Below are 13,919 nucleotides of genomic sequence, written 5' to 3'. Positions count from 1 at the left end.
AGAGTGTCAGGAACATTTACACTGTACCTGTAAATTTATCTCATTGTTTACGTGAATATCATCATTTTTTAAATCTACGTCATATCCACCTCCCTCATGTATATAAAGCAACCTGTTACATTAATCATATTTATTTCTTACTGTTTACAAATTATACTGTTGTTGTTTTTTGTACTTAAAAAAAATCTATATCTTGCACATACTAGCTTAATGTTTGTCTACCTTGTTGTCCTTGTTTTTAGCTGTATTCATGTCTGTGTCTGTGTATGTACAATGAGAGCAACGAAAGTCCAGTTCCTTGTATGTGTACACATACCTGGGAGTAAAGCTGATTCTGATACGAGCAGCTCCCTCTTGTGGTCACACTTATGAATTACAGTAGTGTCATCATCCCTCAGGTACAGACAGAAGAACGTTTTTGGTTGGTAGAAGAGATAGGCCTACATACAGCGGTGGAAGAAGTACTCAGATCCTTTACTTAAGTAGAAGTAACAATACCACAGTGTCAAAAAAAAAAATACTCTGTTACAAGTAAAAGTCCTACATCCGAAATTCTACTTCAGTAAAACTAACAAAAGTAAGAGTATGACTACACACTGTGCAAAATGGCCCCGTTCAGCATTATAGGTCCCAAAACATTTTTTTAAATCTTGTGTACACACAAGTTATTATCGTGTGCATTTTTTTCTAGACTTCAGAGGATCTCCTGTTAGTCTCGCTGCGTTGCAATTTACAACTTAATCATTCTTATAAGTAGGTGCATGACGACCTCACGGAAATCCCATTATAACTTTGCACAACTCCAACCTGAGCATGTCTAATCAGCAACATTACTGAAAACACCTGTGAGGAGGGCCTTTAATCTGTAACAATGCATTATATCATATATATATATATATATAAATTGAGCATACGTTTTGAATGTAAAATCAAAGTAACTAACTAACTATAGCAGTTAAATAAATGTAGTGAAGTAAAAAGTACAATATTTCCCTTTGAAATGTGGTGGAGTAGAAGTAAAAAGTGGAATAAATTGGATATACTAAGTAAAGTACCTCAAAATTGTACCTCAGTGCAGTACTGGAAACAACTGGAAACTGGAGTTACAAACATTCAGATCTATAAATACTTAAATAATAAATAATTATTGCTCAAGTTCACAGTAACATTAAATATGAAAAACACCTACCTATTCCTGCCTGTGTCTGTGAGCAGTCGCTATGATTTGCATTCTTCACTATTGGGGATAAAGATTTAATCAGAGATGAAGACAAAAGGTTGCTTCGTTGTCGGCAGGATTCGAACCTGCGCGGGGAGACCCCAATGGATTTCTAGTCCATCGCCTTAACCACTCGGCCACGACAACTTACAACACTTCCCATCGAATGTGCTGTAGTGAAATCTCGCGATAATGACTGATAGCCAGAGGGAGAACGTGTTTTCAGCTTCTGCTCTTCGGCAAATCGGAAAATTAGCTAGCTAGCAAAAAGAATGAGGATTACAGAGGCAAACTGTATGAGTTGAAAACTCACGGTTAGAAAACGACTTAACGTCAGATATATCATATTAGATATTTGTACATGTGACGTGGGTTGGAAATTCAGCCTTCCCTGGTGGTCTAGTGGTTAGGATTCGGCGCTCTCACCGCCGCGGCCCGGGTTCGATTCCCGGTCAGGGAACTAATCTTTTCGTTGAACCTACTGTGTTACCGTAACGTGTGATCGGTCCGTGTGGTGGATAAGAAGAGTATAATTTAGACTTAATTCATCTGATAACTGGTCTGTGTATTGCGGGCAACCTATTTGTATAACTGACCACTGTCGTGTACACGTTTTGTTTTTAATTAGGACCATATATGCAATGTATTAGGTTATAGCACAAAGAACATTACATCTTATAACAATCATTCTAACATTATCATAACATACAAGATACCACAGATGCTCAAACCCATTCAGCGTTATAAAGTACTATAGCACTGCTATAGTGCTATATAGCGAAGTGAAGTGCTATAAGGTACTATGAACATGCAGGTAATTTTTTTTTTTTCCTGTAGATTTAGGTCTGATGCTAGAGAAAATGGTAAAATCATTTTAGCAACTCAAGACCGCTGTGAAAAAAGTTATTAAATTATTATTAAATGCAACTTTGTGCCAATCATTCAATTTGTAGGAAAAGGTGTTTCCAAGACCATCAAATTCAGAACACAGACCCGTATGTTTGACCTCTAAAACGACCATTTTCTTCAAATAAAAAGGCAATAATGCAATTGAAAAATGTCTTTAATCCATCTTATTTTGGATTCAAATGACGTTATAGAAAAAAAAGTGCACTTTTTTTTTTTTTTTTTTTTTTTTAAACAGTTACCTTTACCTGCTTTACCTTTAGCAGATTTCAAGAAGCACAGATTTCAAATATTGACCAAACACCACTCATTCATTTAAAGGAATGCTTTATTGATATCCAAACATATACAACAAAACCAAAAAATGTTTTTATTTCATTCACCATAATCTTCCAAATCTGATCCCTTTTGATATTCTACATCAGCTAGGCCCAGGACCTAAATAAAGCTATAAGTACTCTACTGCCTCCAGCCTCTGTACATCATCCTTTTCTATCCGCCAGTCTCCCAAAACTGATTGCAGCTTTAAAAGAGGCGACAGCTACACTGCAAATAGAAAGTCCTTCTTTACAAGTCATTTAAGTCTTTAAAATCGTATTTTTTCTCGTACAGAGTGAGGTCGTTGCCTTCCAAAGCGTCTCGTCTGAGGACATTTCTCCACTTTGTGTAAGAAAAATATGATTTTAAGAGCTGAGATGAACATTTCTTGCGTCAGTGCGTCTGTCATCTTGGCAAAGCAGAAAGTCAGAGACTCCATGAGATTCAGAGGCAGAAAGAGAGAAAGAGAGATTTTGTAACATATTTAAATATTGGCAACTTCTTTATTTTTATTTTTATTTTATTTTATTTTATTTTATTTTTTTAAACTGATGGCAAATTATTTGTACAAATAATAAATCTTCTCTAAAGTCCACCTCTCCTAACGGAAGGAAAGCCAAAAGAAAACATTCACCTAACAGGAATATATTAACTACCAAAAACAAGAAAATACACTTAAAAGTTATGATACACTGGCAGCAGTTTTGAAGCAGTTTGATGGTTTTGTTTATAAGCTGTGTATTTTCATGTTTGTTCATTATAGCCCAACTGTCAGCTAGAGCTATTTCTGTTTCATCTGGTCATAATTTTTATTTCCTGCTCTTTTGGTGGTCTACAAGCATGTTTAAACCTTCCTGGGAAGTTTTGGCTTAAATCATTTATTTAACGAGCCAAAATGTTACATAAAAAGGTACATTTAAGCTTTTCTACTGCCTCAATAAAACACTTGTCCACCCATGACATTTTGAGAAACTGCACTGATGCTGAACCAGGATACAAGAGCAACATTATGTAGTTGTAATGGGTGAAAAGGATTTTTTTTGGCAATGCGAGAGGCAACACTGAAACACCTTCAGTGCCTTGAGAAAATGACCAACATTATGAGACAATTTTGGCGATTTTTTTTTTTGCAAGAGTTGCTCTGTATTTCCGGCTGAGAAAACAGCGTAACATTTAGTCAAACCACCAGAGATGATGTCCTTGTATCAGCAACTTTAGTAAAGAAGAAGGAAAAAAAAAAAAAAGCATACAACCATCTTTTTTTTTTTCTATGTTCAGGAGAAAAGTGACGGTGCTGAGCAACTCTGTGCTTTCAGGTTTACTGTCACCGTTTCTGAGGCCATGTAGTTTGTAAGAGCTTCTGTATTTATCACTATGTGGTCACTATAGGTGCACAACGGTAAGAGCAACAGTGATTTTGTACAAAACGTTTGTGTTAGTTTGGCCTCGTGCAGTGTGTGTGTGTGTGTGAGTTCAGGGCATTTAGTAACATTTAGTGTGTTAACAGGAGCAAATGTGTGTGCATTCAGGCGTCGTTGGCAAAGTTTCTTCTATGGCAGCAAGATGTTTTCCATGACACATTTTGTGGCGTGTTAGACTCTAAATATTTTAATGCTAACTCCCCTTACTTGAATGGAACCAGTCTGTACAACAACAAAAAAGGAACATAAAAAGGAAATAAACTATTTCTTTTCTACCAGCTAAGTTATAATAACAGGTGAACCATTATAAGTGAGTAAGGCCAATACAGAAGCGTTGACATTCACCAGGTAGTGTACACAGCAAAGCATCGTCTCACATTGAGTTCTGTGTTAAACAGGGAGCAGCAGTCGAACCAGGGTAAAAAGAGGTCAAAGTGGTTTCAAAACATTTTCAAGCCTTACGTTTAGACGTTTGACTTGCAAATTGCAGCGTTAACATGCCACAGCAGCTCATCTGAGATCAAATCTCCAGTTTGTCAAATGAAACCACTTTTACGATACGATTATGGTTCTCCTTGCCTCGGTCTTGTGCCCAGACGGGTGCAAAACGACTGCAGCTCATTAATGAGTCAGTTTCACAAACATGGAAACATTTTTTAGATCACAGATGTACTTTAAACAGAAAAAGCTCGGACAATAACTCATGCCTGTGAAACCGACCCATAGTGTTTTTGTTTTCCACATTTTTTAAGTTTGTTTAGCCTCCCCCTGCTTTTCCTTAAACCTCCCAACCTGATTACTACCATTCGGCAGCATCAGCGACAATATATTTATTCATATATATTTATACATATTGATAAAAGTTATGTAAAAACGTTATGCAAAGCAGTGTAAAATAGTTTTAATACAAAATGGTTTAAGGTTGGTTTTTTTCTGTTTTTACATCCTGGGGTGTTTTTAGGGTGTTACACAAGACCTCGGTCGTCTTTGCATGGTTGGTATTGTACAACTGAGATGAGATATGCACATGCATGTAGCAGTATAGGTCTAAGAGGGGTGAGATGTGCTGGATCCTATCCCCCCTCCCGTCCCCCCACAGTCAAACCACTAACCTCTAACCGGCGTGCGTAGCCTGTGCAGAGCTGTGCCGCAAACTGGGTACAAGTTTGAGAAAAAGGTGGGGGACAGTGTGGTGACACTAGCATGTGCTCACAGTGTGAATGCATGATTTAAGTAGATGATAGAAGTCAGAAACAAGAAGACAGAATTAGTAGGTTTTACAAGCAAATAATCCACCATCTTGCTTATGCCCGTAAAATGCTCCTCCACCCTCAGTCTGCAGATATCCTGGTTCCTAAACTCTGAGCTGGGGCCCAAAAATGCTTCTGCTGCGTTACTTTGATGTATCATCATGGCCAGATTAACCCACTAGAGGGCCCCGGGGCAGGAATAATAAATAATAAATGTGGGCTTCCACTGATTCAAAATGCAATGTACATTCAACCAATTTGTACTTAGTCACATTATCTCAAACCAATTGGCGCACAGTGAACCTGGTGTTTTTGGGCCCCACTTTGCCCCCCCATCCCCTCTGTAATCCAGCCTTGTGTTTCGCTGCAGCAGCGACTTTAAGAAACCCAGAAGAAATCCATCTTTTAGAAATCCCAGAATGAAAGATGAAGTTCAGTTTAAGAACCTGGCATCTTACAATGCCTTGTTAGCCTGTTCTTTAGCCAGGTGATTTGCTGAAACAGTATTTCAACAGTGCTTTTAACAGTGTTTAAAAAAAAAAAAAAGGGTCTGAGGAGTGCAGGAGACAAGAGTGTCTTAACTTATCTGGACTAACAAAAGGGGTGAGGGTCTAACTGGGGAGGAAGTAGAGGCAGGAGGTGGTGATGTAACAAAGCAAGGTCTGTAAATTATTCAGGTTTAGACATCAACTACACATTTTCCTTTTCCTCAACAGCGAGGCAGAAGAACGGAGGCCATGGGACCAGCAGCGATGGGACTGTCGGGGAAAGCTCGTCCCACCTCAAACCCACGAGTCCGCCTGTCAGCGTTTACAGACCTCGGTCGCGGGGGCAAAGTGAGTGGTGGCGAGTCGGTGAGGTGGAGGGTCAAAGGTCAGGGCTGACTCTGCGATGTGAGGTGATAACAGTACAGTCTCAGGTCGTGAGGAAGGTGGCTGCGAGGAGGAAGAGGAGGAGGAGGGATACGTTCAGAAAGGCTGGTTGTCCTGAGTGGGGGTGGTGTCAGTGGGGGAGCTGACGGCCTCCCCGTTCCCTTTGGGGCCGACAACCTTATACTGAAGAGACGAGAGAGAGAAAGGAGGATGACAAGAGACAGGAAACGGAGTGTTATTGATCTTCAGCGTTAACGTAATGACTCATCAGTTTCTGTTTCCTGTAGATGTTTACAGATGGGAAAAACCCACTTAGACTACATTTAAAATCCATTAGTGTATGAAGTGTACTCAAACCAGACAGAATGCATACTAAATAAGGTCGAACGTAACAATGTAATGCAAAAAGGAAATGGAGGAGCTGCTCACAGCTGGACTTTTTTTATTTTTACAAATTGTGGAAAGTGAAACAGCTCCAGAAAGATCTTCGAAAACAAACAAAAAAGTATTAAATCACAGGAAAAAATGTTTAATTGGCAGTGATGTTCCACAGTCAGTGCGACTGAAAACCAACGTCACGTGTATTGTTTGAATTCCTGTTAGAATAAAAGTATGATTTGTTTTTGTATACTAACCACTAAAACAGTATTCTGTGATGATTACTATGAAGTAGTGTTCAAACAAAAAGGGAAGTATTTTGTAAAGTTAAGTGTTACAAAGCTAAAATATCACCAGACCCTTTTTGTTTTGTTGCCAAGTATAAACCACATAATGTTTTTCATACCACTGAAGGTGACATCTGCATCATTCTCCTCACTTCATTTACTACTAAACGTATCGATCCACATGTGCGCTGACCCATTTTGGATTTTTTCCAAACACAACAATGGAAAGACGAACTACAGCTCAAACAATTAGTCGACTAATCGATTGGTTGATTAATAATCAACAACTATTTTGATAACCGATTAATCCTTTCAACTATTTTTCAAGCAAAAATGCCAGATATTCCCTCGTTCCAGCCACTCAAATGTGAGGATTTTCTTTGTCTCGTTGTCTTTCTTTGACTTTGTTTGATAGTAAACTAACTTTTTGGGTTTTGGACTGTTCGTCAACACTTCTAACTTTCCCCCCCCCGACACTTTCTCAACTGAACAATGAATTAATATAATAATTGTTAGATTTATTTTGTGAGACTCTCTTGTAAATTAATTGGATTGAGTTCATTAACATTTGCATGATATAAATAGTATAAAAAGTGTGTGCGTGTTACTCCATAGCCCTTTAGACACAGAACCACTTGGTCTTGGTTGTTTTATGGTTATCTTACAAATGTTTTAAAGTTAACTTGGTAATAGTTTACTGAGATTAAATGCTACTAGTAGCTCTTCTAAAAAGAACATGGAATAAAATCCTCTTTTAATAAACATGAAAAGCCCAGACTTCCAACTCAGTGAATGCCAATTAAACAAAGCTTACAGATAAAAAAAAAACATTGTTAGCTTGTTGTGATGTTAGTTATTTAAAGGTTCAGCTTGGATCACAATACAAACATGGATCACTTAGCTGTTAAACACGACTAACTGTCTGCTCACCTTCAGGTTCCCCATTTTATCCTCAAATGACTTGAAGGTTGCAGAGTTCCTGCAGAACAGAGACATGATGTTAGAGTCACAAAAAACATGTTAACATTACATAAAATGCTCTGTTACTATTGTCAGGCTATAACTTGCAATCAAAAGAATCTGCATCTGCTTAAAAACTGATTTTAATTGATTACTTAGTGGTTTTATGGTCCACTGCAGCCATACTAATACTGTCGTAAACATGTTCCCTGTCAAACACTGACAGAGTGTAGAATATGATTTCAGTTCATTATTAATCATGTTAATGTCCCATCAACTGAGGAACACCTTTCTAAATTATAAAATTATACAGAAGGCGACATTCAAATTAAATTCAGCATTTCACAGCAGCCCTTCAGGGCTCGACATGTTCAACACATCACAAGCAAATAATGAATCAAATAAACAAAAACACATTTTTATGCTGTCACGGACTGGTAAATATTGGGGATTCTCTTGCCAATTAGTGTTTGAATAGCTGCATATGAATAAGAAAGTTGTACACAACTGAGTCGACAAGATATGACGACCTGCTAAGTTCTGTTAAACTTCTCACTGATTCAAGGTTTCATTTTATAAATTGGCTTCAGCAATGAAACAGACAATAAAAAAATAGAAGCAGATTGTGAGGACAGTGAACCAAATATTTTGTCCACTCGGTATTTTATTTTACCTTTACTCAACTTAAAAGACCTCGTGGTTTAAGAAATCTGGCCATAGAATCATAACGAGCACAGACATCAACAGATAAACAACACACACAAAGAGTAATACAGTAATGCTGGTAAAGGTAATGTGTGTTAAACTGATAAAGTGGGGATAAAGAGCACAGTGAGCGGGGGTTTGTGTGTTACTTTACCTCATGGCGGGCATACTTATCGAGTGTCGAATGGAATAGTTGCTACTTTGTAAGCGTTAAAAGAGAGGAGACAGAAGTGCATAAAGAAGTGTTATAAAGCAAGCAAGCAGTGGCACACACACACACACACACACACACACACACACACACACACACACACACACACACACACACACACAAATGCAGTTGATACACCAGTTAAAAGATGCTGTTGGTGGTTTTTAGTTAGCCCTTCACACATTAACACAAGCTTAATTCTCACTCAAATGTACACATGTTTAAGTCCTGTAAACAAAAGACCGTGACCCAGATGATTTGTAGCCTCTAGCTTGGTGTTAATTTCTCTTAAAATTACAATCTCTATCATTTGTGCACCTTGGAGTACATAGAGAAGTGAACATTCTTAAAATTTCAGGAAGAAAACAATGTTAAAAACACTTTATTCGTATAAATGACTAGAAATTTATTTATTTAACAAATTTATGAACTTAAGAACTATTTAATTGGGTACTAGTTGTAGTAGTATGAAGGCCGTGTTCAGCTGATGCACCTGAGGAGCCTTTTAGTTCGGTCACAGCAGGTCAGCTGAATACACAAATCTTAAATTTGTTTACAGGCAACCATATAATCATCATATAGGACGCAACATGAAAGCTTCTAATAATAAACAAATAGTGAATGCCTATTTTCTTAAGTTTAAATAAAGCAAACTCTTCTAAATTCAGCTTAACTAGACTCAAATAACCTTCTCAGACCATAAACATATATAGTTCTTACAGTCTTAAAAACACAGTGCCCTTTTCCTGTCTCTAATGTGATCCAGCAGATTTCACTTAAAATGTATAAAAATAAGTGTTAATCATTAATAATGGTGCTGAAATGCTACTTATAAGCAACATGATACAGGATATCAGCAACTCCTTCAAAGAACTTTTATCAAAGTAAAAGCAAAGGACATGTTAAGTATCTATGTGATGGTGTGGCAATCTAAGGGAATAAAATAATAAAGGATGCACGGTTTTTAGTCTAAAATTGCCAAAAGTAAATGGCAGTTTGGAAAAAGCAAAAGTCTCAATAGCAAAAAAAAAATAATTGGCAGAGCTTAACCTCTATGATGAGTTAACATTTTTTTCTGTATAGCAGATTTCAGGCCACACGACTGTGATTAAACTCTTGGTTGTTGTAACAGGACATGTTAGTCTTACCTAAAGGAATTAGAGAAAGGTAGAGCTCTGCAGGGGAAAACCAAGGCAGCGATTAAAAACAAGGAGGAGAGAGAGCGTGAGCCAAAAGCAGCAGCATCGGGACACAAACACAAACCAGAACAGTTGACAAGGACGGCACACTGGGGAGATACAGCAATGTTATCAGCAGGGACATCAGGAAGAAGAAAGCAGAGCAGGGATGTTTTTGCTGGGTAACTAAGGACACCAGTATAACTGATGAAAAGTTAAGTGCCTCTGCTTCTTCTATCAGCAGCTTGATTTCTGTGTTTCCTTATCTTCATACCAAAGTGATTTTGTTTCATGATTACAATGAGGCACTCATGGAGGACTAACAAGCTTAAATGTCATTTTTCCTCATCCAGCTGTGAAATAAAGTTAAATTAAATTACCCTAAATTTTCATATAAAAGCTGGTATTCAAATAGCGGCAGAGTGTCAAATAATAGCCAAATAAAGGCCGGATGAGGGGGGTGGAATTACCTGTAGCCAACAACCGCAGCTCACATGGTTAATTTAATATAATGTACATTTCCACAGCACAAATTCCATTAGTACAACAGAGGCATGTTATACTTACCACTGCACTAATTTTTTCATACTCATAATTAATTCCAGTTGATTGTTCTTTGCCTTACTCCTGATTGATGTTAAGCTAAAGTCAACAAAACCCAACACTGATGTTTTTTTGTTTTTTCACATTAAAAGCCTTCCTATAAAATAAAGGCTGCAAGACTTTTCATGTGAAAATTTTGGAAGAAGAGTCCAGTTTCATTCATGGTAGCTTAACATCGTTTGGGGGAAAAAAGGTATGATGACTCTGTTGTTGTATTGATTAGTGCTGTGAAAAGGGACATTATATTGAATTTATCAAGGCAACAGGTAAAGAAGAAGGAAGTTTTGAGTTTGCATTAACTGGGAAAGAGGGGGAATTGGGAATAAAGGCCTGTCCATAATATAAGCCTATCCCAAATAAAAACTGGTTCTGTCACTGAGGTAAAAGGCCACTATTTGAGAATTTATGGTAATGCGAAGCATAGACCTCTTATCTTTAATATTTTGGTACCGTTTGAGCTGAATGAATGTGCAGTTCCAGTACTGTGTGTTATTGTAAGTGTGATGTGTTGTGTGTCTTCTGATAAATTATCCAGATTACACGTGTTTTAGCAACACAACCTGCACTGACAACTGTATCTAGGAGCAAAATAGGGACATTTAGAACTAAAATCATATCAGAGAACGACTTTTTCAGCTACAGAGGAAACGCATGAACGAATGGAAAACATGCAACATGCAGGGATGGACACTGCAAACACATAAAGAGTAAACCATGTCAAAACTGCTGAAATATGATTTTAGTGGGATATATACTGCTTGAGAAGCCAACGAACAACAAGTACACACACATTTGTCAGCACACTCAGACAGCCATGTATCACCTCCTCACGCACGAAGAACAAATATCAGTGTGGGTGGATAAATGTAAACATTAATAAAATAACAGGCAGTTGTATAAGTCAACAAAGCGCCATCAGAGAAGTTAGATGTGAAGGAGTCAGTGGTTAGTGCATCTTTACTGAGTCTATTTGTTTTTTCCCCCACAGTTAAATGTTTTCTCTTTCTCACCCCTTAATCACACTCGATGAATTGCTGTTTTGTTGCTTATCTGAACCATGTCTTGTTACTAACGTTTTCTCGCGTTTGGTACTGTACGTCTGGCCTGAGGGATTATTGCAAAGAAGTCTGTACAGTTTGACGCTAACTAAACACGCTACAAAGTGTGATTCCAGGATGAAAAGAAAAAGTAAGTACATCACAGGGATGGTCCAACAATTTTAAAACAAACTGAATTTACTAAAGACGCTATTTTATATTCAAGTGGCTCAAATTTAAATTTAACAGCTGGGATTTTACTGCCAAGACACACCAGTGGGCCTTCATTTAACGGATTTCTTTCATGCCAAAAGACTTATATCTCTAAAAAGGAAAAAAAACAACCAATTCACATCTTTACTTTGTACAGATGGAAAACTAATTAAATCATGTTGAACCACCCCTTGAGTTAGTAAAATTACTTTTCAGGCTATAAAGCTGTTAAATAGATAAACACTAGGGTCTGTTAGAGTCAGTTCTGCAGATTATCTAAAGCACAACTAGTTAAGGTTAGAGGAGAGAAGACAAAACTGATCACTGGACAGCACGATGAGACAAATTCAGTGCTACAAGAAATAAAAGAGCAGTGGACAGAGTCACAGTAACCAAATATTCAGCTGGCCTCCAACTGATAAGTATGTTTTTGATTACCAGAACTCTGGTTATGAGCCTCATCCGGGTTTTGATCATATTTGGGATATGAAGTTCACATGGAAGATCTGGTTATTCAGGTCCTTATATACATGATTTTGACATTAACCAGGTTTCTGTCTTTGTCACATCCAGCTACTCTGTTATTTTTAACATTTGAAGATGCCTTGACACAGGTGCATTTACTGCTCTGCTGTTTTATTTTCCATCTTCATCACCAGTAATGGAAGAGCAGCATGCCATGAAACATCCTCCATATTGTCACCCTCTGTATCTTTATTATATCGTTTATCATCACATTTTTTGTTTTACTGACTAACTACTAGTTAAGGATGCATCTGTGCTCGTGGCAGACGGAAGATCAGAAATCTGGATAAGGTGTTTACATGCCTCAATATCATGGTTTTGGAGTAACCCAGCTAGCATATTTCTCAAAACTGGGTTAATCCAGGTTTCTAAAGTGAGGATATGAGGTTTACATGCATAAACTCCAAAAACCCAAACAAAACCGAGATACCAGCCCCAGCTGTTTGATGTGTCACCAGCTTTTGTTAACTGTTCACGAAAAGGACTGTATTTAGTTTGCTTATGTAGACAGAATTTGATCTAGCTACGTTTTCAAAAGTTCACCAGATATACCAGAATATCAGGGATCTGTTGTATGACATCCTGGTTTTGGGATCTTTCTGTTTCAACACTGTCCACTCTCTCATTTGTTCTCGTAGCCTAGTCAGAGCTTCGGCCATTTTGGCTCTGCTGCATCATACCTCATGTCGCCCAGTCTCTTGCTGATGACCGTACCCACTGTGGTGAGAGCTGCACTGGTCTTCTGTCCCGCCTGGGAAAGAGTCTCCTGAGTCTTCTTGTATCTGCAGAGAGGAAAGAGGAGGAGGAGGGATGGATGGAGGGAGAGAGGGAGGGAAGGTGGGAACAGGGGAATGGAAAGGGAACAATGGAGAAAAGAAAGGAGGAAGTAGGACAGATGGTTGGAGTGGAATGAAAAGATGTGGGATGGCGAACAAGGGAGGGTAAAAAAAAAAAAAGACAGGGGTAAATTAGACCAAACCGTTTGACCACAGCAAACACAAAAGCTAACAGTGATTTAAGTTACTGCTCCACCCAACAAATGAAGAAGTGCAGTATTCACCACCCCACAATGGTTAGTATTCACACAGAAATACAGTCAGACATCACAGGAATTTAGGCCACAGCAACCAAGTGCCAAAAGGCTGGCGTCAAAAAAAAAAAAAAAAAATCCACCAGCCTCCTGTTTACCTGTTCTGTTTGCTTTTTAAATCCTTTTTAAAAACATACCAACATTTGTGGTGTCACCCTGAATTTGACATCTTATGATAATTTACAAAACAAACAGAAGAGAGAGCTTCCTTTTTTCAGCATCTACTGTATCTAAGAAGAGTTAGTTAATATAAGCACACAGTCCAAATGATTCCCTGGAAACACCCCCAAGTACAGAAGCACAGAGAAACCCATCAGTATTAAAAAGGCAGGTATGATTCAGCATGTCCCTCTGCAGCCAAGGGCTTAGGAGTGGTGAATGTTTATTTGAGTGCATGATGGCAAAAACACTCAAGCTGACAAACCCATCTCTTAGGGTGTGGTTATATCTCAAGTATAACAATATAAACAGTATTTTTTGATGCACATTATAAAAATGCAACTATCGCAATGTGTTGTATGCGTTTAACAATATTAAGTGAAATTATCAACATAACCTTTTTTCTGAAACCACCCTTAGACTGTGGCTCTCCCCCTTTTCTCAACGTTCACTGCAACAACAACAACAACAACTGCAGAGCAGGAGGGAGAGGCAGGTAGTATGATTTAGCCTCCATGAAATGGCTAGCGGAGTGATATTTGCTTCCGTATATTTACGTGTTTCCTGTAAAAACAGGCAGCTAGGGA

The 13,919-nt window shown here is 38.1% G+C and overlaps 1 protein-coding gene and 2 non-coding genes across 19 annotated transcripts in view; 1 reads left to right on the top strand and 2 right to left on the bottom strand.

The window, feature by feature from the left end:
* Window positions 1–1,284: 1,284 nt before the first annotated feature.
* On the bottom strand, window positions 1,285–1,366 carry trnas-aga. Its single transcript has one exon. It is a non-coding gene; the product is annotated as a tRNA-Ser (tRNA).
* Window positions 1,367–1,607: 241 nt separating this feature from the next.
* On the top strand, window positions 1,608–1,679 carry trnae-cuc. The gene has a single exon. It is a non-coding gene; the product is annotated as a tRNA-Glu (tRNA).
* Window positions 1,680–2,435: 756 nt separating this feature from the next.
* Window positions 2,436–13,919, bottom strand: part of tpd52l2b (tpd52 like 2b) — a 32,310-nt gene continuing 20,826 nt past the window's right edge. For 4 of the 17 annotated variants that reach the window (XM_044210160.1, XM_044210164.1, XM_044210166.1 and 1 more), the window contains 5 exons: window positions 12,764–12,865; window positions 9,676–9,702; window positions 8,471–8,515; window positions 7,582–7,630; window positions 2,436–6,169 (listed from right to left, as the gene is read on the bottom strand). In XM_044210160.1, coding sequence (XP_044066095.1) covers window positions 6,083–6,169; window positions 7,582–7,630; window positions 8,471–8,515; window positions 9,676–9,702; window positions 12,764–12,865 — 310 coding nt within the window. In that variant the 3' untranslated portion in view covers window positions 2,436–6,082. The remainder of the gene's footprint in view (window positions 6,170–7,581; window positions 7,631–8,470; window positions 8,516–9,675; window positions 9,703–12,763; window positions 12,866–13,919) is intronic. The other 13 variants (XM_044210161.1, XM_044210165.1, XM_044210167.1 and 10 more) reach the window with 4 other exon arrangements.

Source organism: Siniperca chuatsi, linkage group LG10 (assembly GCF_020085105.1).
Source record: "Siniperca chuatsi isolate FFG_IHB_CAS linkage group LG10, ASM2008510v1, whole genome shotgun sequence".
In the NCBI taxonomy this organism is placed as follows: domain Eukaryota; kingdom Metazoa; phylum Chordata; class Actinopteri; order Centrarchiformes; family Sinipercidae; genus Siniperca; species Siniperca chuatsi.
Note: the sequence above shows the minus strand (reverse complement) of the source record. Positions and strands in the feature narration are given on the sequence as shown.